Consider the following 25,021-nt stretch of genomic DNA (forward strand, 5'->3'; position numbering starts at 1 on the left):
AAATTCACCAGATAATACGACATTGACCTTTTTCTCTTTTTTTTATTCGTCTTAAAATAAAAAAGTCCATAGGTTACGAACCTCCAAATAAAAGTGAAGTGTACTATACTCTTCCGAATAATAACAATAGACGCAGGGTAATATTATTGATACCAACATCGCATGTTATGCACATGCAATTCTTTCATCATTACTAAGCTAGATTAAGATCGGGCTTTTTCATATCTTCATACTGTACGGACATTAAAGATCAGGGGGTTAAAGCTTCGCTAAAATATTTTTGTCTGTCATAGGAAAAAAACCTTAGCTAGTTTCACATGATTATTCCTTTTCAAGATTATCTAGTATATGTTTAATAATCAGTTTAAAGTTTACCTCCAATGTTTTACTACGATTTTGTGGTGGTTCTCCTACGGATTACTTTGACTTGTATTACAAATTACGAGATTTCTGCCGCTGTGCGTATGATGTGTGGTGCATGAGTTAAATGAGACCGGTTTAGTATTGGAAATACATGACACTGATCGGCCGGTATTCTGACGAGTTGAGCTACCTATCGAGCCTTTCTGCGCATGTGCAGTTCCACCGTCTTGGGATTAGGGTTATGTTTTAGGGGTTAGGGTTAGGGTTAAGGTAAGGGTTAGGGTTAGGGCTATCGATTAGCACTTCGGTAGCCTAACTCAACAAAGTAGCTCAACTCGACAGAACACAGGTCCCCTGTCTGGACCGAGCATGGTGAAAATTGGCCGACTTCGGGTCCAGGGCCAAACGATCGGTGCATCTCTAACTCAATACAAACAATATATTAATAATAAATGGGCTGGCCCCCCGTCCAGGGTTGTTCCCTGCCTCGTGCCCATTGCTTCCGGGATAGGCTCCGGTCCCCCGCGACCCAGTAGGATAAGTGGGTTGGACAATGGCTGGATGGATGGATTTAACTAAGCAACGGGGCTAACATTGCTTCGTTTTTGTGATCCTAGAAAATCTTAGAAAGGAATTATATAAAGTAAATTAAGCAAAACGATTTTAAAGCAAAGTAACGACAAAAACAGGCTAGGCTACTCCAAGAGGATGATGGCCAAGTAGCTAATAGTTATCTATGGCTGTCCTAGCATTACTGGTGTGAGTCCCTCAAGCCTGAAAGTCCTATGTCCATAATTATTTTCTTTCACTTCTAAAGTGCTTCCACACAAAAGAGGTTTTTGATGTTTATTTGTACGCTTATCAGCTATGCTCTGTCTTCCGTCCACCATATTGCAGAGTAATCGAGATGGCAAATTTTATTCAATGCTTTTAAAAAATTGACTAATTGAGTTTAATCGAGTAATGGTGACAGCTTTACTTCAGTTCGTAGTGCTGTTTTATTGGTGTTTAAAGATATTTTCATTTACTATAAACAAATAATACTTAACATATAACTGTAAGTGCCGTGTAAATTGTTGTTGCTGCTAGTATTAAACCAACAGTAACTGTTAATAAAGAGAGTAGCTTTCGTTTTAAAAGAGCTGTCATCTGCTTTATTAAAAAGACTCTACGATACAATGCAATACATTTTTGCGCTCTGTATGTGGGTTTACCACACTGAAAACATTACGTGCCCTCTAGGGTTGTGGAATTAATGTGATAGACTATCACAAAACAATATGGTTGTTTATTGGAAAGATTGCTGTTTAATACAGTTATTGTAATGTGATTGCATGTGGTTGTTTAACATTGAGACGGATAACTTCTGATATTTTTTTGTGAAATATATATTTTTTCTTTATAAAGACAAAATTTGGCATTCCAAAAAAATTTCCAAAAATGGTTGCTGAAAAAGTAGGGGGTCGTCTTATAATCAGGGTTGTCTAACATTCAGGCCAAAATGGTAGTATAGAGCTACACAGTAATGTATACCTGTGGTCTAGTTATTAAAACAAAAAGGAAATTCATTTTAAAAAGTACCTGATGCGTAAATATATAAATGCAAACTAAATGGCCACAAAGTGCAGTTTTTGTCCATTAGAGAAAACAGGAGAATACATTTGGAATGGGAGGCATACTGTACATGATTTTAAAGATATGGGCTCAGTGACATATGCGCATACTGGTTATAATCAAGCACAATATTAAGATTTAGGTGACCATAACTGCAAAATTTCACCATATAACTGATTGAATTGAAGTGCCATGTGAAGCAGAATAACACAAAATTGGATTGGGAGACATATGCATTATTACACTGCTCAAAAAATTAAAGGAACATGTTTTAATCAGAAAATAGCATCAAGTCAATTAAACTTCTGGGATATTGATCTGGTCAGTTAAGTAGCAGAGGGGGTTGTTAATCAGTTTCAGCTGCTTAGGTGTTAATGAAATTAAATAACAGGTGCACTAGAGGGGCAAAAGTGAGACAACCCCCAAAACAGGAATGGTTTAACAGGTGGGGGCCACTGACATTTTTCCCTCCTCATGTTTTTTCACTAGTGTTGCATTTGGCTACGGTCAGTGTCATTTCTGGTAGCATGAGACGATACCTGGACTCTACAGAGTTTTGCACAGGTAGTCCAACTCCTCCAGGATGGCGCATCAATATGTGCCATTGCCAGAAGGTTTGCTGTGTCTCCCAGCACAGTCTCAAGGGCAGGAGGAACAGGATGAGCACTGCCAGAGCCCTACAAAATGACCTCCAGCAGGCCACTGGTGTGAATGTCTCTGACCAAACAATCAGAAACAGACTTGATGACGGTAGCTTGAGGGCCCGACGTCCTCTAGTCGGCCCTGTGCTCACTGCCCGATACTGTGGAGCTCGATTGGCATTTGCCATAGAATACTAGAATTGGTAGGTCTGCCACTGGCACCCTGTGCTTTTCACACATAAGAGCAGGTTCACCCTGAGCACATGTGACAGACGTGAAAGGGTCTGGAGAAGCCATGGAGAATGTTATACTGCCTGTAACATTGTTTGGCGGTGGGTCAGTGATGGTCTAAAAGCCATCCATGGGGAGACACACAGACCTCTACAGGCTAGACAACGGCACCTTGACTGCCATTAGCTATCGGGATGAAATCCTTGGACCCACTGTCAGACCCTACGCTGCTACAGTGGGTCCTGGGTTCCTCCTGGTGCATGACAACACCCGGGCTCTTGTGGTGAGAGTATGCAAGCAATTCCTGGAGGATGAAAGAATTGATACCATTGACGGACCCCCACGTTCGCCTGACCTAAATCCAACAGAACACCTCTGGGACATTATGGTTCCATCCATCCGACACCGCCAGGTTGCACCTCAGACTGTCCAGGAGCTCAGTGATGCCCTGGTCCAGAACTGGGAGGAGATCCCCAGGACACCATCCGACAGGGAAGAGATCACCAGGACACCATCCGACTGGGAGGAGATCACCAGGACACCATCCGACTGGGAGGAGATCCCCAGGACACCATCCGACTGGGAGGAGATCACCAGGAGACCATCCCACTGGGAGGAGATCACCAGGACACCGTCCGTCGTCTCATTAGGAGCATGTCCAGACATTGTCAGGCATGCATACAAACTACTGAGTATGATTTTGAGTTGCTGCAACCATTTTTGAATTTAGCCCTCTGTAAGTTTAAGTATTTAAAAATAAGACAAGGTATTTGACATTAGTTTTTTTTTCATTAGTTTAGTTTCAGAAGCAATTTTTTCATTTTCATTTAGTCCGTTTTTTGTTTTCATATTTTATTTTAGTTTACCAAAATGTTTTAGTTTCTGTATCGATAATAACCCTGGTCTGTGCCAGAGTAGCCAGAGGATTCCCCTGCCTTGTGCCTGATGCTGTCTGGGTTGGCTCCAGACTCTGCAGCCCGTTACTGGATAAGTGGATGGAAGATGGATGAATGATATTTGCATAAACGTTTGGATTGCAAGACATGCAAATGTCAAAACACAGGTAGGTGTTTGAGCTAGCTGACAAAGCTCTTTGATAGGTGATGCAGAATGATTACTGAATGTGCAGGTATGTGACAGTGTGGAATTTTGGAGGGGTGAAGACATTGCTGTTCCTCCAGATAATTTATTTTCAAAAAATTGGAGAAATGGATACATTTCTTACTAGGTTTCCTGTCAGTATCATCATCTGACATACAGTGTATATTCCTTGAACTGATTGACGGGCTACAATAATAGGAACAATTTACATACAGTAGCACAACATAACATAGCAGCCAAATCACAAACAGATGACTGACTCACAGAAAACTTTCAGCTGAGCATACTATTTAAAACTTGTCCTTATAACTAATAACTGATCATTACATATCCCCTCCTATTTAACATAAGAGAAAATTTGGCAACTTGGTCATTTTCTTGGGGAAGAATTGGAAGAACTCAATGGCAGACAAACCTGAAAACCTTATTCACTTACAGTAGTGCAGTGTTGCTTAATCCTGAATCTCACCATGCATATTATTTTTAGTATATGTAAGACCATTAATATAGAAATAATTAAGCTTGATTGAAATGCTAATGAAGTGCATTGCACAACAGAAATCTCATTATGGTATAAAAGTAGTTGAGGCCTTCCTCTAAATTTCAATCAAAATGAAAATCATGTACTAACTAGAGAGGGTGGGAAGTCAGAAAGACAGCAGTGTATTCCTCGGACAATGGTGACACTTGCACCATGCATCTTTTCCATACTTGTCCCACACTCACAATTTCTAGACCTACTGGATGGATCATCTTGAAATGAAGCAAATTTTATAATTTGCTACCTGTAGCAGCATGGTGGCACAATAGCTAGCACTGTCACCTCCGCTCCGCGTGTTTGGAGTTTGTGTATGTGTTGTTATCTAGAACAACATTCTAAGGTGAACTGTCCATCCATCCATTTTCCAACCCACTTATCCTACTGGGAGGGTCCTATACCGCGGGGGGTCCAGAGCCTATCCCGGAAGCAACGGGCACGAGGCAGGGAACAACCCTGGACAGAGAGCCAGCCCATCGCAGGGCACACTCACACATGCACACCTACAGGCAATTTAGTAATTCCAATTAGCCTCAGCATGTCTTTGGACTGTGGGGGGAAACCGGAGTACCCAGAGGAAACCCCATTACGACACGGGGAGAACATGCAAACTCCACACACATGTAACCCAGGTGGAGACTCAAACCCAGGTCCCAGAGGTGTGAGGCAACAGTGCTAACCACTGCACCACCATGTCGCCCATTCTAAGGTGAACTGGAGTTACCAAATTGTCTGTAGCCGTCAAAGTGTGTGTGAATCCTGTGATGGGTTAGTGCCCCATCTTGAGTTATTCCCTACCTTGCACCTGTAGCATCTGGTATAGGCAATGGACTCCCATTTTTTTATTAAATTGTACACTTTAATGTTCCTACCAAATCACAAAATCCCTAAAATGTGCACATGATTTAATTTTCTGTGCTGTTCTCATTTTGCTATTTCGGGCCCTCTAATTAACTTAATTACATTTAATGTTTTGAATATTTCTGTTCTTGCCTGAAGAAAATGTGTCCGCAGAGCCAAGTTGGAGTGCAGTGCACGATTACTATGGGTTTTATGGCAGTAAATTTAATCACACAAATTTAATCATAATAATGCATACCATGTCTCTCAATTAGAGATGGCACCGGTCCGATACCTACTATCGGTATTGGGCCAATACCGGCAAAAAAATGCAGGATCAGTCATCAGGGAGGTGGGGAAGTTAGAAACTGATCAAATTTTCCTGCAGAGATAGTGTTGCATTCATGACACATTGGAAGTTGGGAAAATACAATCTCCGACTCAACAACATGTTTTGAACGCATGGTTAGGCTGTATTTTTTGCTAAGAATCTCAGTGCCCCCAATTTTCCCAACTTGACATCATAAACTACAGCTGTGGAGTCCTCAGTCATGACTGCTAAGTATTACAAATGCTATTTAATTACATTTAACAAGTCATTTACTATAGTATGTGATATGTTTGCATTCTTCACATATTAGTGAAGTTGCAAGCATTACCGTCTTTGCTAAGATGTCTGTAACTGATATTAGTCCACTAGTCCACTTGAGCTTCATTGATATGAAAATGAACTATGAAAATGACTACTGATGTGACTGGATATTGATGTGTGTTTATGCATTCCTTATAAAGACAACAACAATGCACGCAGATGTTACTGCAGGCATCCATTATTTTCTAAGCTGATCATGTGAATGCACATTATTCACAAGTTGGAAGTTCCCAAGTTGGGTTTACTGAGTTCACCTTCGTCTTGAATGCACCATAAGTCTAGCCTGAAAAATCGCATGTCCAGTCGTTTTGGACAATTCTATGCTTCCAACTTGGTAGGAACAGGCATGACTGTGCTCCAGTGCACACAGCAAGGTCCATTTAAAGACATGATTCAGTGAGTTTGGTATGGTAGAACCTGGCCTGCATAGAAACCTGACCTCAACCCCACTGAAGACCTTTGACATTAACTAGAATTGAGATTGCAAGCCAGGCCTTCCAACATCCAACATCAGTGTCTGAAGTCACAAATGTTCTTCTGGATGAATGGGAAAAAATTCACACACTCCAAAATCATGTGGAAAGCCTTTCCAAAACAGTCGCAGCTGTTATAGCAGCAAAAGGGGGGAGCAACTCATTAATGATGCACTTTTTGACCAGAAATGGTTAGTTGAGGTATACAGTGATTTTTCTATTTGTTTTTGTGAAAGTTGTTACTGAATAAAAAGAAGAAGCAGACTTCTGTAAATCATGTTGGCCATGGATCTTTTTCTTGTGGCATAGCAGCACAGTTTTTGTTTGAGCAACATGACCATTATATTTTCCAATTCTTAGCATACTCAAACCAGGCCGCTACAACACTAAATTCAGACAGTCTCATGCTTAGTAGGTGATAAATGAGAAAACATATTGGATTGGTATCCATATTGGCAGATACTCAAAATTTGAATATATGGCATAGAGATCGGACCAGAAAAAAATTACATTGTGCTATCTCTATTCTCTATCCAACTTGGTACTATTCTGATAGACCTACCACTTGTCAAAAAAATGGGACAAATTGTGTCCCATATTGGTTCAAAACTGGATTGCAGCACTTGGACAATCGTGCGATATGCAATATACAATGAAGGATGCACAATGTAATCCTCATGTTTCCCAAAAGACTTCATGACTAAACTGAGTGGAACCCGCTTATAGTGATCACACAGTTATAGTAATCAACCACTTATATGGATCAAAAAGCTTGGGAAAGAATCATTCTTATACAGATACTGTTTAAACAATTCACTTATAGTAATCAAGTAGTCTGCTCACAGTGTTCATTTTGGGTCTTTTTATACAACGTACGGAAGAAATTTAAACTATGCTAATTCCTGTTTTTTTTAACTTTACTTTGATAAGCCTATTTCACCTTGCGGTAACCCGTCTGCTTCTGTCTAGCTACCTGAAGCTTATGCAGGGGCATTTTGAATGTGGGTGGGGCACACTGGCGGGGGGTCTGGGGAACAAAACTACAATAAGCTATATTTTATGTACAATATTGTATTGTATGAAAGCATTGAGCAGACTGAAAAATCGCAGCAGCAGCTAATGAAAATGAGAGGCGGACTGACATGAAGTTGTTCTTTATGTTACTCCTTAAAGTGACCACACAACAAGCAACAATAACACAAAAGCCATGAATGACAGGGAAACATGGGGAAGTTACACTAAGGATAGTAAGCAACACACATGGCGGGTAATTACACAATGGCTAAGACATCAGGTAAGAACCAAGTACAACCACAGTTTATAGCACACGCGACAACCGGATACACAGCACAAGTACCTACACTAAAAAATATAAACGGGCTATATACAAGACATGCACGGAGCTATATACACGCGCTCGCGAGGCATGCTGGGACATGCAGATACCTCCGACACTACAGTATTATAACGTATTTATATTATACATAGTTCAGTAATTTAATTTGTACAGTACTGTAATTTGAAAAGCTTTTGAAACAGCAGTACTGTATTTTGAAAAAGTTAATAAAATTCTGTAAATAATTCTGTAAAACGCTGTCTGTTCTATTACCTTATATTCATGTAATAAATATACATATGTCAATTAGATGATAATCTGTCTCAGACAAAGAAAAACAAAAAAAAAACAGTTATAATGATCATCCACTTTTCACTCAGACAGACGTGATCACTATAAACAGATTCCACTGTATGTTCCTTTGCATAATTAAAAAACTCAAAAAACAGGCACTTATTTACAGTAAATATAGCACATGGGATTAGCCAAAATCAACAAGAACAGTACTTAAGTCATTTCAAACATATCAACATAAAGTATTTTTAACTCTTGGCTCTTTCACTAACAGTATACCAATTCTTTGCCCACAAATCAGCAAGCAACATCGTTACTTTATCGTTACTTTATCATAAAAAGTTACTTTATCATACCTGATGGCTGAACTATTTTGAATGGATAAACACATTTAACCACACTCTTTTTCAGACACACACACAGGTTTACAAGATGGTGGCTACATGCTCCATTTTTGCTCTTGCCTTGCCTCTGTCATTGCAGTTATAATTTTCCAATCAAGAATCTCACACTATCTTAAGTGGCCTTCTCTTTGATACCACTACGCAATGCTTCTATTATTTTGGTGCAATACATATACATATATAACATTTTGAGTTATCGTGCTAAATGGATCAAATATCTGAAACTGCCCTTTTTTATATCGCTATACAGCGATGCTTCAATTTTGGGGCAGTCAGTCTAAAAGTTTCACCAACAAATGTTTTTCAAATTATCATCTTAACAAGCAAAGCAACTGTGGCAGTGATGGAGGAGGACCACCCCCAAAACCATATGTAATCCCTGGGAAATTCTGGGGATTATAATTATTCCAGAACATTGCCACTTTTCACCACAACCCTAAACTGGATAAGCCTTTGACAGATGGACAGATTACTACCATATACTACCATATTGTTAGAAGTTGTATAATTTATTGGTTTTCAATATGTTATCTACAGCTATGCATTTAAGGATGACTTCAGTGCTGCGTGCAAATTGTTAAACAGCCAAATACTGGACAACGATATCAGGGATCATCCTTATCTTGATTGGAACCCTCCAAACATTCTGGCCACTGTAGGTAAATTACATTTAGGCCTACTTGCAGGCTGTATGTTGGCATCACATACACTGAGATAAATCCTTAATTATATAATGAGGTTTAATTATTCTGCTTTGCTTCACATTCATCTCATTTGTGAATAAGCATGAAAGTGAAAGGTAGTCAGGAGATGCTTAAAGGGAAAGGGTAAAGGCTTTGTAGGCCAGGGAGAGTCCATCAGCAGACGTAGGAAGTACCTTTCATACAGTATCTATCTATAATGCAGAATCTTCAGATATCAGTTTTCCTTGCATGGTCAGATTTGTATGTTTATGTTCCACTGCAAGTCCAGCAGTTCTGTCAAATTTAAGAAATGGCAGCATGAAGACGCCTACACGTTCACTGACTTATGTTGACACCTTCATGGGTGTTCTGCTGATTGTGCGACCAGCATGGAGACCCAAGAGAAGGAACATCTCAAAATGCAATTTAAATAAATTTTGTCCATCAGGCAGAATTCTCTCAGTGCATATTCCAGGCCAGACAATTATAAAAGACGTGTCAGCATTCCAACAAGGGTTTTGAAAGGTATGTGCAAGTTTTGAAAAGGGACACTGCATTAATTCAATTAAGTGTACTATGTTGCTTTAAAAACAACTTATAATACTCAGTAACCCCCTAGCAACTAATTTAATTTCTATTTTGACTTCCATTTTACTTCTGTTTTTGTTATGGACTTTTCTTCCTTCTAAATTTGTCTTATTCTCCTTGATGCTTTATTTAGGTACAACTGTACACAATTATCAGATGCTTAAACATCCACTTAGTTTTTTTTTACCATAGAGAAGTTTGACAAAAACGACAGTTCATTATAAATTATGTAGCTATATTTAATTTTCTCACAAGGCAGGTCTCATTAGGTAATTTGGAAAAAATCCAGGATTTTAACAATATATTTTCAGCTTTCCCAAGTCCATGGCCTCGGGAAAAACCATAGAATTACCTAGGGCCCTCGTGGCTCACCTGTGTCATGTAAAACACCATAAACCCAAGAAAAAAACTCTGTAGACATCCCTCTGTTCTTTCTCTCCATGTTACATAACCAACTATGTCATCCATGATGATCACATGACCAGCTAAAGTGCCAACGGGGGAGGCTGTTTTCCAGTATCGCAGGTTCAGCAGTAATACGACAATGGATCCAAGCCCCTAGAAAAGAGTCATTGTCTGCATTTGGGCAAACTAGTCTTACACACCTGGGAGGCAGCGGCAGACAACTGACAACAGACAACTGGCAATGCAAAATTGTTCTAGCAACACACAACAATTCTCAGCAGCCAGCCTTGAAATGCTGCCCGCTGACACAGACTCGCAGGGTCAGCGGATCTGTTATCTCCTGCCCCCACCCGGGTCCACTCCACCCCATGTTTTCGCACATGTTTAGATTTAATCATCCATCTCTACAGTGTGCTGAAAAAGCTCTAGCAGCTGTCCTGCTTCTAGCACAGCACACAGACAATGCTCTGCCGGTTGCTAGGTGACTGTTGCTCCGTGTTACAACTTAACGCACTGTGGTAAAAATGTGGCGTATACAGCAAGGAGGACCATGTATCCATTTTAAAGAGATGATAGTGTTGGCATTTGGTTGAGTAAACTAGTTATCCATGCTGAAATGAGTGCAAAAATTCAATCATTTTATATGTGGACCTGAATTCTGAAACATCCTCAGCAGTTTTCTGGGTGGAGTGGGCACTTCTGCCATATCACTTTGCTTTATTCGGCTGAAGAAATTAACACAGAGATATTCAAGAGGAGCATTTATGATGGGTGAATGTTTCTATGATATCATTTGCTATGTAGGCCATATTTTCATCACACTAGGATCCCACACAGTGAAGAATGGGGAGTCTGCATAGCGGGTCTGAGGATGGAGTGGACATCAGACCTCAGAGCGGCACCATACTAAATAGAACACCCAGGCAAAGGAGCACTTGGCTGCTTCAGTAAAACCCAGAAGATCAAAACCTATAGTGTGCTGTTTGTTTCCTATATCATGAGCACAGACTGAGGACAGAAAGCCCTTTTCCAAAATTGATAATGCTCAAAAAGATACCATTTTGCTTTGTACATCATCCTGACCAACATCAAATAATTCTGCTGCCGAGCTGAGAGCAAGAGAGGCGTAGAAGCTCATTTCACTACGTAATTCAACATGCAATCTGAGGGCTTGCATGAGGGGCCTTTGCATTGTTCTCAGGGACACAGAGAACACATTTACACTTCACTCTTTCTGAGAGGAAGGTGCAAAGATCCTGATTAAGACGAAGACCCAACATGTTTATATTATACCTATATAGCCTCCTGTTCAGGCATTAATTGTTCTCCAGAAAAGTAGACTGCTTCACTGGAGCTGATACTATCTTTTAAACCAAATAATAACTCTCATGAGGACAATGACAGAAAAGAAAAAAAAATGATGAAAGCATACAGTATAACCATAGCTGCTGTTCTAAATTATATACTAACTGGGTGCTGTGGCTATAGTCTTAAATACCAGTTTAAATACGTGGCCCTGGGGGAAAAGGCTTATCTAGGACCCAAAATCAACCACAGTTTCCTACACTGAGTTTGTAGACCTGAACATCTCTTACAGCGTGAGGTGAGAACACCAAGGATGGGAACATGAACAGGGATGAAGCAGATAGACACAAACAAGCATGAGCTTAAACGTTTAGACAGGCTAGTGATACATGCAGCAAACAGCGAGAGGGTGCAACTGAAGAGGGGGGAAAAAAAATACCAGGAGAAGCGGACAAGATGAAACTCACAAACGGATGCGCACAGACACAGACAGACAGACACACACACACACACACACACACAGTGGCCATTTACATACAAAGTTACCTATCATCATCAGCCAGGAGCTACACAGAAAGGTATTATGTAACTGTACAATGTGTTCGCAGTCAAATGAACTAAAGCATAAGAGAGGAAGTGTAATCAAAGCGTAACTAATGTTTTCAGACGTGGTACAGAAAAAAAAACAAACAAATCTTGGCCAGGTTTTTGATTTTGCGCAGGTGACTAGCCCATATATAAGCTCATCCTCATCTCCCAAGTGGCTAAGGGAACAAACATCATTGACTATGTCAGCTGACAAGCAGAAGGCTCATGTTCCTTGTTGGTGCAACAAGAGGAGTGTGAAGGAGGCTGGGCACTCTCAGACCAGCAGCTGATGGGGTTTGTGCTGGCTAGCATATACCAAATCGCTGCATTCCCCAGCATTTCTCTCCTTTTACAGCAGTTATGCCCAGCAGCCACCATGGGACCTGGGTCTCATCAAGGCTTGCAGAATGGCTATCTTCTCTAATACCCGTTCGTGGCCTTCAGCTGTACCGTGCGGGAATAAAAATAGAAACGTCTCCATCCCTCTTGCTCTCTGTGCGTGACGGAGGTGCGGGATGCTGGGAGCAGGGGAAGGTGTGCTGCGGCAGGCAGCTTGGCATGGGGGCCTGGGGACTGCTGGGGGAAAATCAGATGCAGGGAGCATCTACGCATCACATGAGGAAGCAGGATGAAACAGCTTGGCAGCAATCAGGCCCAAACTGAAGGCAGGCAAATGAACACATAGCTGCTTTGCCTACCTTAGACCTACTGCTCTCATCATCAGGTATGAGAAGCAACACTAGAAACAAAAATCAGTGCTACTGATTCTGAATCTGACTAATGCCCTATCCATTATAAAATAGCAGCAGTGAAATAAATGCCAGTCGTCAGCTCAAAAGAAAGTTTGAAGACCACACAGAAGACAAAGATCTTTGGATATTATCAACTAACACTTAGCTGAACCACCTGAACCTGTGCCTGCCTAAATTGCCTCATGCCTTGTCTACTAGATGAGACAATATGCTGGCAGCCCCTGGCTACAATCTGATCTTCTCCAACCTCTGGAAAATACCTGTCTTGACAGAGCTATGTCTGAGGTCCCACTACTAATGTTTGAACAGATGTGCGGAAAAGTGTTTTAATCCTAGTTAAAGAGGGACTGACTGAAGGAGTGGTTTTCTGAATCTGGGTTACTGCACCTACACTCGCTAGTATAATCCACATGTCTCAAATGTCACCAACCAATCAATAAACATTGATTAAGCAATCAAACAGCTTTGACAATGAGCACAATTGTTTGAATGATGAAGCACAAAACAGCAGTATGCCCCTTGGATATGGGTTTGTAGTTTTCCCAAATAATAACGACAGGAAATAAGGGAATGTCTGCTTTTTTCCAACACCTTTAAACGAATGAGATAAGAACTACAGTGGTAAGAATTCATAAACATTGCTAACATCCACCTTAATCAAAACTGAGGAGATGGAGCAGACTGCCTCCACGTCCCTCATTCTACTGTGATTTAGACAGAATTCATGCTGAAAACATTTCAGTGTTCTTATCTATGCAAAGCTATACCATATATAAACATGCATCCCAACACTAGCTGCCAACAGCAGTGAAACTGTGGAGCTCCTGTCTGTGTAATATTTGCAGTTACATCATCAGCCTGGTTGTCCAGCGGCATTCCATGCAACACACTTAGATCCTACGTGTCATATGTGCTCCATCCCAATCTCTGACTACCACTCTTGTCTCTGAAACTTCACAGGCAAATCTCCCACTCAGTTCTCCACTATCAGGCATGTACAGTGGTGGAGGTGAGTGGCATCTTAAATCTTGCATGCAAATCTAGGTGCTTCGCTGACGCAGTAACCAGGCAAGAACTGAAGCTCAAGCTTTCCAGTCTATTTTTAGAGAATGGTCAACATTAACATACAATCAGGCTTTTGCCCCCCCCCCAAACCCAGAAATCAACACACAACATTGCAAATGGTGCTGCTTCAAAATGATGAAAATCAAAACTTCCATCCACAATAAAAAGGGTTGCAAACATTCGCAAAAAAAAATTTGAAAATTTTTTAAATTGCATTTCAGTATCACAGTGTGCAACTGAGCATATTAAGTATCACAGTAAGACTCAAGAAAATCAAACATCTAAAAAAAACCCTGATGGGAAGGGGAAGATGAATAATACTCAGTTAAACAAACTCTGAAAAGCACACACTTCTTTATGAACACATGCAAATATGTGGAACGCCCTTCCTGGGCCTCTGGGTGGGTCATTTAATCCAGACCGGGCCTTTCCACAGTATCCGCTTTTAAGCTCTCATACTTAGGTTGTCACTTAAAACATATGCCTATACAGTACCCATTATCCCATGACTAAGGACAGGGTACACATTGTGCTCTGAAATTTTTGAGTTATTATTAGTTACTAGAAACAAAAAGAACACAAAATAAAGGAAAAGACCAAAGGCACAAAAATGTTGTAGATCACCGCGGCATGGAGTGAGGAAGCAGGGACAGGAATCCAAGTGTCGGGCAAATACAGGGTTTAATCAAAGGCAAGACACGATCAAAAGACAACTACACCACAAATAACGTCAATGACTGGACTGGGGAAACATACTCTAACGCAGACTTAAATACACAGGACTAATTAACAACAACGAGAAACAGCTGGTAACAAGGGGATTCCACACGAGGTAGCGAGGGGGCGCGGCACATGGGAGGATCGGACAAGAAGGCATGAGACAAAAAACTCATGAAAATTTTTCAATTTTCATTTCCTGCTCTATTTAACAAGTGCACTAAGCAATATCAGACTCTGTCCAAGTCAAAGATGTAGTATCTCCTTGCCTCTAACACAAGGCAGGCAACAGTTCTATGTCAACATTCCCTGCATCCATGTTCATTGAAGTAAATGCAATGCCCATAGCCACTCACACTATAACCAACCAAAAAACAATATCAATACAAATACCTATTTTCACCTTAACTGATTGCTTATACCATTCCTTTCTGCTTGTTTTTATATAAAGGCTTTTGTAAATATGTGTCAGCAAGATTCCATCCAAATATTGATACTGGTCTTTCTTTTCATAGTAAAACAGGAAACTCGAGCAAAAATCAAAACCACAATGAAACACAGTAAAACAAACACAGCAAAACTATTTGTTGTCATACTGTATTGCATCCTTATATAGTAAAATGCTAACCCAAATTGTAATGTGATCAGAAAAGCAGCAGTTTCATTTATGACAATGCTGCATAATAATGATCAATAAAACGATGCATACTGAATACCAGCAGGTCCTAACACTTATCAATGTGTGACATACATTTCAAGTCAGCTTGACAGTCATTCACAGAGCAAAGAATGCAAGGCTACCCCAAATCTTTTCAACACACTATACAGTAGTCGACGCTCAGCTGATCCTGGGAGTCCTGGGAGTCAGCACACTTTCAGGAGTGTGAACTTAGGCGAGTCACTGTGGTGAAACCTCAGTGGAGCCAGCAGAATGAGCCAGTGTGTGGCAGTCTGTGCCTTAGGTGCCTTCCAGCAAACCAACACTTATATGCTGCATTCTGAGGAATATGTCTCAAAACAACTTCCCTGCCCCAGCAAATCACAATTGGATAACCTGCCATGCCTCAAAGGCAAAATGAACCATTTCCAGAAGAAATGTGCCCAGCAAAAGTTATATTGTTTAAATTAGCAGTTAAACAACTGCATACAGCTACCACATTGCATTTGGTTTATACTTAATTAAGTTAAATGAAGACTCAACAATCTGTCTTTCAGCAAAAATATCTATGATCTTATGCTAGTGTCCAAATTCATAACCGAGCTTTGGAACCATTTACCATCCTTCTTTCTATATACAGAACTACTACTAACATCTTATTAAAGGACGAGACAATGACCAAAACTGTTAACACAAAATTCAGCCTCTTTCTTACCTCAATGAGGAAGTCTCCTGTTCGAAGCCCAGCCTGCCAGGCGACCCCACCCTCGTCCACTGATTCTAGGTACTGAAGGGCGGGAAAGGCCGGGGTGGGGGTGAATTCCTCGATTGGGGTGTCGGCTTGGGGATAGCAGCCAAAGCCAAAGGAAGCCAGAGAGAAATAGGATGCGATTATGTCTGGGTTACGGCTTCGTGGCATAAGATGAAGTCGCATAAAACAAACCCTGACTAAAATTACAGCCTCAAACAGCTCAGTATGAATACAAGACAAATACACATGAACACCAGTAAGAACACCTTAACAGACTCAAAACAATCATCCAATGATTTGATTCCATGGAACACTCACGGCTTACTGACACTATCGTCACATCCATCACAACTATGTGATGACACTGCCACCACCCCCAACCCAGAGCACTGCTATTCAGATATAGTATTGCTGACAAAAAAGGTATAAGTGACACTTTCGATAGCTAACTGCACACAGGGGGGGCCTAAACTCGCCCACCAGAGCAGGAGGATTCGAAATTCACAAGGGGTTTACATTCACTTCTATGGACCACTGCATCACCAAAAGAAACTGGCCTAGAATATTCTGCATTTATGAGAGCTTTGTTATATCCAGATCAGCCCTGTGACCTGTTTCTGCAACACACAAACGTAGACGCACAGGCACACACCAAATTTAGAAATATGTTCATACCTACATCTAAAGGTAAAAATGGTATCCCACAGAAGATAATAAAATGAAGTACAGCCTGAGTGTCAATAAACATGGTTCCTTATCAGTTTTTATAAAACAACAACAAGACACTATGGTGGAGTATTGCGTTTAACATGAGCCATCACTCCTATTATTACAATCAGTCTGCATTTACTGGTATCAATATTGTTGTCCATATTTGGAATGGAACATAAACAAAAACATGTGAAGATGAAAAACCAGACATCAAAATATACTATTCCCCAGGACCTGCATTGGAGCGCTGATCATTTCAAACAGAGGAATAACATATTAATGCAACATTTTTGGAGATTTTGTGTGATTCTTTAAGAATCTCAGATATAAGAATCTGAAAGAGGGCACATCACTTGGGAAGAGTTTTCTTTTGCATGGTAATTTCACATAATGCAGTGAAGCAGGTTAACTACATGACCATAAAATTCGTGTTAGTGAGTCACGTGTTAAGTGCATTTTATTGGAAAAAAAAAAACTATTACAATGATGGGGGGAAAAGAGGTAGAGGGTGGCAATAAAAGGAGGCTTCATGTAACACAAAGGGCTATTTAGCAAAAAAATAAAGGTGTTACCTACCCTTGGCCCCTCGCAGCACAAACCCGAATCCCTCATTGTCCTTCTTCTGCAGAACCACTGTCTTCTCGTCAATAACGCAGTCGCTGTGGAAAAAATTTCGCGCATAGCGCCCGTTATTACACCCCATCATCCTCATCATCGCCACAGCCGCTCTTCCCGAGTGGAGGTTCATCATGATCAGAGACGGCTTCTAGCGGAACTAATCATCTATTTAAATTGAGAGAGTGACAACGCCGCCAGCCCGGCGACCACTTCCTAAGAAAAAAGCCACCTCTGTTGCTGAAGACGGAGTTGTCAACCGGGTAACGACGCACGGAGGCCTGAGCCGGCGGGGGATCGTGACGTCGGAAAGAAGCATTACCGATTAAATATATAATTATATCAACGAGAAGAAATGGGGTAGGCAAAGCAAAAATCGCGGCGGAAAAAAAACAATTGCGACCTAGGAAAACAGGCGCAAAGGCAGCATTAGAGCGCAGGCACTGTGGCTGGAAGGCCGTGGGTGAACGAGTGAATGGAAGCGGACTCTGCTGTCATCAGCGGGGCGGTGGTGAGAGATGCAGGGGCGCAGTCTGGGTGCCTCTCAATGGCATTTTCATTAATGCAATTCCGAAAATCTAGGCAAGCGTCGCTCGTATCGATCAGAGAGAGGGGCGCAAAAAGTGAATCCAGTAATTATGACATTGCTGACGTCGCCGTCGTCGTTTTCTTCAACAATAAATCCACCTTTTATAGTCCATTGGTTCCAGTAGCAAACGCTGCAAGAAGGGAAAAAGCAATCGTAGATATCGTGGGTCGTTTTGCTGTACCAGAAGCTCCCGCACTCCCCTTCTGCCGTTGAGCGCCGCACGCTGCTTGCAGCCCATATGATCGCGCTGACAGCCCACTCCGCTAATAGCGAGTATCTTGTTTCAACGTCAGCAGCCAAGCTATCCTCCAGCACTGAGCGTTTACATAATGCAATAACTGACGAGGGGAAAAAACACGAAAAACAGTAAAGTTCAGAGTAAACCAAATGCCATTTCCTCCTCCCATACCCCCTGTATTACATTCAGTGACGGGAAAAGCAGCATCTATTCCCGGTGTAAAATTCACGGTCGACTTTGTATGTACTGCTTGAGACAAACAACAAGCAAAATTATTTGTATGTAGATATTTCATATAAATATATTTTAATAACTATGCCTTCATGAGTTTGTGCAAGAAAATTAAGAAGCTATTTAATATTAACTGCAACTAAACATGAATCACGTTTGATTTATCTGAAGTACCTGGGAAATTCCACATAAATGCATTTCATGAGCCTCAAACTTTCCTTGATCAGCTGATTTTATACCTGTTGTTTTATTTCCTAATGATGTCATTGAGAGTGCCTGTAGAGTTACCAATGTGTGCACTGCAGTAAACAAGTGCAAGGGCACAGCACGCACACACAAGCATTATTTTTCCCCCCAAAAGTAACATTTTCGCAGTTTCTTAAAGGCTAATGAAATGTCGTCACTGATTATGCACACTTGTCTCGCCACAGTCGTTAAGTAAACCTGCATTTTCCCGCAGCTATGCCAGAGGGATTTTGCTGCAGAAATTTAGAAACGGGGAGAGATGATTCCAGCAGGGCCAGCCGCGCCCGGCTGCTCAGTTACCGTAGTAACATCATCTGTTTTTAGAGGAAGCCACCGGCTTGTCAGGGTGCAACGGGGCTATTAAAATCCTGCTCCGCTGATGAATGCCATCGCTTTGAAACATCATCGTTCTGTTAAAATTGTTATTATAGCATGTATTACAGTGTGATCAATTTAACCTCTCCTTGCCGTTTCTGGAGCAGCCCATCCTTTATCTCATATGGGTACAGTGACGGCCAGTGGCAGAGTGTTAAAGATTAATGATAGCTTCAAATGCCTCGCTGGCCGCTCGTCCTTCAGTTTGTGCTCCTTAATCTTACGTGCGTGTAACGCACAGGCTTTGTAGAGTATCGCTTTGTCACCGTATAGCGGCCGGATTTCCAAACACTTTGTCGTTAACAATAAATGAAGACGGAGTCGTCTGCCCTCCCTTGGCCTATTTACCAGCATACTCGCTTGGGCATTTTGTGCCTCGTGTAATATTAAGAGATGCTTTCTCCTTTTTAAAATAAATGAATAAATTCTAAAGTTAAATTGTTTATAAACAATCACATTCAACAGTGTTGTTAAAGTTACAGCAAATCTGATGTACAATCAGCAAAATATATGCAGATAAATTTCTTAAATATTATTTTGAAAGATTTCAGTTGTTGTTGGTCCAAATTGGATGATATGTTATTGGATTACATATATTAAATGGAAATTAAAAAAAAAATAAAAATAAAAATAAAAATTATTCAGTCCTGAAAACCCTTGACATAATTTCTTATAAAAGAATTCAGAAAGGCATTATACTGTACAAATACTTACTCAATCATTTATCTATTTACATTTTGGCAGAGGAGTACCTGCTTTCAAGAGACTCTGTACCCACTGGGTTAAATGCAGGGCAGTTTTTCTAGCTATTGAAAAAAAAATCAAGGGCTAAGTCAAGTTTACCTGGGGCTTGACTTTTTTTTTGAAGGAAGACTGGCATCAGGGGTAAAATACTCAGGGCTATTGCCCCAAGTGACCGGACCTAACAAAGCCCGTAGTTAAATGCATGTTTTCCTTCTTTGCATTTGAGCATTAGCCCATTGTAAAAAAGGAGGAAAAAACCTTGAAAGCAAATCTTGACAGTCAACCACTCAACCAAACCAGTAACAGGTTACAATAAAATGTCAGGTGACGTTTAGTCAGTGGGATTAAGATCTCTCTCCTAGTAAAAGTCACATCACAGGTGGTACCAACAGAGGGAGGCTTCTGTTACAGATACATTGGCATCAAAGGTTATGCCCTCCAAAACATCAACGTGCCATAACAGTCCTTTTGTTAAGCTGTAGTCAACGTTACATCATACTGCACCAGCAATGCCAAGTTGTTGGCCCTCTATCAGCATAATCTAATAGTAGCTAAATAGTATATACTGTATAAGGACAGGTTCACCTTGTGTCAGGTACATACTGAGCCTCTATCATTTCAGTTTGGATATTTCTATAGAGCATAATGTTCCTATGTCCAAGGGAGCATACAATATAAGAAGGTGTACTGGGCACACAACTATCCAATTAATTTTTAAATGAAATTCAAACTGATTTTCATTCAGTTTCAGCAGACAAGTTTACATGGGAGCTCATCTCACACCAAATGAAGAAGGTGCCTCACATAGTTTTCTTTCACAAAGACTTTGCGTATAACAGCCAGATGCTGATATAAATTTTGAATGATGAAATTCTGAAATTATATATCTAATTCAAAATGTAATCACAAATACATTTTATGATGGAGAGAAAAATATTCCTTACATCTGGTTGTTTCACTGTAGCTTTCTACATCTGCAGTAGGAACTACAGTATCTCCACTTATTCAACCATGAAATTTTGTACTTGACTGTGCTATGGACTCTGGCCATTTTACTTTGGCAGTAATTTTCGTTTTAATTAATAATTTTTGTTTGATACTTTTGTTTGATTTTGATACTAACATTATATCTAAGAAATACAAACATCATAAAAATGTAATGTATGTACAACTGACATATACCAGAACATACAGGTTTCATGACAGAAATTAGCAAAAAAAATTGTATTAAATGCCTATTACTAATTCAAGTGGTATTGATATAGGTGTTTAGAATGCTTTTGTTGTACAGATGCTTCAGTTTCTGAGAAAGCGATGACATTTTACAAATAAAAATCAGTACATCTTGATAGTCATCACTTTCCTGGAAACGTGCTTCAGAGTGGCACGTACACAGATGTCCGTTGTTGTCTAGGCAACCCATCCACGTGTCAGGGCCACAAGCTCCTCAGATGGCACTCAGACAGTAGGTTGCCCATAAAGTTCTCTTAGAACTGAGTCACCGCTTGCAAAGGTTGATCAGCATGCAAGGGGTGAGTCAGGTGTTGTTCTGCTCAGCTTGTTGCAACAGAACAGATCCCCGATCAGGCTGGACATGGCCCTAAAGAGTATGAAGTACCCTGGCTGACACTGACCTGATTAAATAAAGTGTAATTGTGGGACACAGCTGGATATTTATATATGTAAAAGCATGCTGCCTGGATCTGCCAGTTCCCGCAAATATGATTTCCCCACAATTCACTCATAATTAGTGCTGTGAGGATCAATAACCCCTTGACAATAAAGGCAAATAAAGATGTGGAGAGGCTAGCTGTTGGAATAGACATCTAATAGGTTCTGTCAGGAAAGGTTAAAGTAATTCACTTTATGCTGTTTTTTGGTTGTTTCTTACCCCTTAACTGGTACTCATTTCGGATAACAATTATTAGGCCCTCTTGTCTCAGGCTGGGGGCTACATGAAGTACAGTGGCCATCTGTCTCACACCAAATTTAGATCACCTATTCAACCAACCAAGTTCAGCTCGACAATCCGTCACTGGAGGAGAGGTGGTGTAATGGTGCCTGACTGTGGCAAAAATCTGGTTGCAACTATTTCACAAGGATAAATGTGTATAGGCAGCTTTTAAACGGATTACTTCAGTTTGGTTCCCCTGTGCTATACTGTTTCCAAAACAAATCAATAACTAACGGAGATCCAGTTCACAAAAAAAGCACTCTCAAAAATGCAGGAAAAGGTAACTGAACAAAAAAATCTTGTAAAAATCCGGATCACATCAAGGGATACACATTCACTGTGAGGCCGACCCCAAAAGAAGTGGAGCAATGTGACACTAATATGCTTGTTTGTTTGTTTTTTTTTTTTTTTTGAGGCGGCAGCTTGCAATGTTTACTGGAGCAGGGCTGAAATATGGCTTGACGTAGCTGGGCAGTGATGGATAACATATTTCACTGTCAATGGACATATGTGGCACTAGTGGATAAAGAAAGCATCACTGTGTAGATGAAAACTGGTAGACAGTAATGGACTTGCTGTGGCTCAGGAATGCAATGGCCCCAAAAATGGTTATATTACAGTCTCTGTGTGACCCCTTCTAAGCAAGCCTCCAATAATGATAACAATTCTGAAGAAGTTGGGGAGTCTTTTGGAGGAGATCGGTTTAAAAACTGAAATGGCAAAAGGCTCCTGCAGTTATTGTGATTCCTTTGCTGAGCTCTAAGCATCTTTCTTGAGTCCTCTGGGCGAGATCATGTGGCAAGCAAACAATGATTATCGTGTCTGCTCTTTTGTCTTATGTTTTGGGTCTTCTGCAATGTTAACTCTGGGAGCTTGTCTTGAGATACATTTTTCTGCCATTTATTTACATAAAAGGGTCTTGCTCAATGGCCCAAAAGTGAAATCACCCAGTTATGGGATTTGAACTGACATTCTTCTAATCATGGGCACAGAGTCCTAAACTGCAGAACCACACACTGCCCTTTACTGTGTGAAAATCCCAAAGTAGTGTCTCTTTACAATAATATTTAGATAAAAAATTACACCAGTTTTATGATATATTATTAGACAAGTGTTAGATTACAATACATGTACAAAACTGTCATGTTTTCATACTTTTTCTTGTTTGAAATTTTTACAATACTGACAGGGGTTTCAGTTCCCTACCTTGAGGCATCGAAGCTGTCATAGGATCCCACGGTGTAGTGTCTGAAGAGCTTCTTCCTCTCTGATCTGTCCGTTCTGGTTTCTGCAGAGATAAGGGGACCAACAATCAGTTCCTGGAGGAAATATCAGGCAATAATCTGTGGACGTTTAAGCCATGAACAAGACACCGCATCCCTGATATCGCACACCGGGCTGATGACAAGAAATTGCCAGATCTCAGCACACTTATCTGAGTGTCCTAATTATTTACTTCGAGGGTAAAGTGCTCTTTGTGAACTGCAGATAATCATTAGTGTTCATCATGGCTCTGAGCAGCCTGCTTTAAGTGACCCTCCAGGCACTGACACTGCTTGAGGATAAAGTTTAAATCCCAAGTCATGCAAAAAAAACAAAGTCACTTGAACCTTGCTGTTGGCTGTAGGAGTTTGTACTTCACACATTTCTGTCACAGCATTAAAAACAAAATCAGTATTTATGAGAATCATCCTATCCCATATGTTTTTACAATATGAAACACAAATGATTAACTAACAAACAAATAAATAAATCGGGTTGTACTTGTAAAATTTTGGTGTTTAGAAGATTTGAGAACTTGACTGTTCAATAAGTCGAGCCAAAGACAGTCGGCGCAAAAACTACAGGAAAGAGAATGCTGGAGTCGTCTTTTATGGAGCTCAAGACGGCACCTCCCACACACGCTGCAAGCACACTGCAACTGATTCAGGAGCAGCTAAGAAACCACCCCACAGCAGCTCGGTGAAAATTAAAAATATCTTGTACTCAGAGATGACATCAGTGAAGTCCTTCCATAGAAGACAGAAGGGCAGCAGAGCCCAAGCACCAAGGGCACGATGTTTTCATCGTAATTGTTCCAGCACGGGAGAACATCCACATAAATATTCTTTGCGATGATGAGCAGCACGGCAACTATGGTACAGCCAAGCTCACCAAACATGGAGGACACCTGCTTAGGGCTGCATGTAGATGGCCTGATTTAAACAGGGGATCTGTGACCTTTGTGCACCACCCAGCTGAGGGAACGTTACTCGGCATCCCCTTTTATGACCCTTAAAGGGGCTCTTGTTCCCTGAAGGCTGAGTTTCCTACCAGCTAACATATGGGCTGAGATGTGCACACTTTAACCCTGGTACCCGTTGGGCCAGCTGAGCACGGAGAGATGATTACGAGCAATTGAATGCATTGAGGATGGTTGTGGATTCACAGTGAAGTGGCTAAGGACACCACAGCTGATCAATGCTGTTCAATTATAGTGCTGGAGACCATTGCAGGCCTTTCTGATGCAGATGGAAGTGCAGGCCAGGGGCAAGTGTTGCCTCTCTATTACAGCAAGCTGAAGCGGTACTGATAAGGCTCTTACTGACTGTAAACCCTTTAAATGCCAAGCCAACTGTTAAGAATAGGGCCTCCTGCAAGCCCAACACCAGCTAAAGAATTGTGTGTTCGCTCAGCAGGAAAGCGATTCACTCAGCGAGGTGCCACACATTTCCGTTGCTGATATTACATCGATGGAGGGGAAATGTGTCTCGGCACAATAACTGTTGTAATTCCAACAGACAAAGGACAGATTATTTCAAATGGGCGGCGCCAGCAGGGTTTAATTGCAGGCCCAAGAGCACCCTGACAGCAGCTTCCGTTTGACCTTGTGACCCCACGAAAATACCGACCATCAGTGCCATGTCACTACACCTCTGCTATCAGAAGACTGTGTGAGATTCGGCCCTTTCCCCTTGCGACCTGCATTTAGCTGCTTGACTGCTGGCGGAGGCCGGAGGAGCCTGGCTGCCGCCATCACTTCGGCTGCTCTGTCGCCTCTAGACTGGATTCACACCTCACAGATCAAGTCCAAACGCAATTGCAAACAGTTTTATTTTAAGGGTCTGCCCAGAATCATCTCCCTGCTAGGTACAGCTGGCGAGCACCAAGAAAAGGCAGCTCTGTCTTGATGGATCCCTGCTCCTTTTCCCCCCCAAGAGCCATACCGTCTGGGCTCTGGGACCAGCTGAGCTCACAGTTCCCAAGTAAAAGCTCTGGAGTACACCCAGCACACCGGTGCGTAAGGAGACACGGCGCTGACAGTGGACTGTGAGCACTG

At 41.2% G+C, this 25,021-nt stretch overlaps 1 protein-coding gene across 9 annotated transcripts in view; it reads right to left on the reverse strand.

Moving 5' to 3' along the window:
* Positions 1-25,021, reverse strand: part of shank2b (SH3 and multiple ankyrin repeat domains 2b) — a 193,697-nt gene that overhangs the window by 57,968 nt on the left and 110,708 nt on the right. For all 9 annotated transcript variants that reach the window (XM_023805315.1, XM_072718094.1, XM_072718093.1 and 6 more), the window contains 3 exons: positions 22,909-22,990; positions 17,287-17,369; positions 15,964-16,088 (listed from right to left, as the gene is read on the reverse strand). In XM_023805315.1, the coding sequence (XP_023661083.1) occupies positions 15,964-16,088; positions 17,287-17,369; positions 22,909-22,990 (290 nt within the window). The remainder of the gene's footprint in view (positions 1-15,963; positions 16,089-17,286; positions 17,370-22,908; positions 22,991-25,021) is intronic.

This window comes from Paramormyrops kingsleyae, chromosome 11, assembly GCF_048594095.1.
Source record: "Paramormyrops kingsleyae isolate MSU_618 chromosome 11, PKINGS_0.4, whole genome shotgun sequence".
Taxonomy (NCBI): Eukaryota; Metazoa; Chordata; class Actinopteri; order Osteoglossiformes; family Mormyridae; genus Paramormyrops; species Paramormyrops kingsleyae.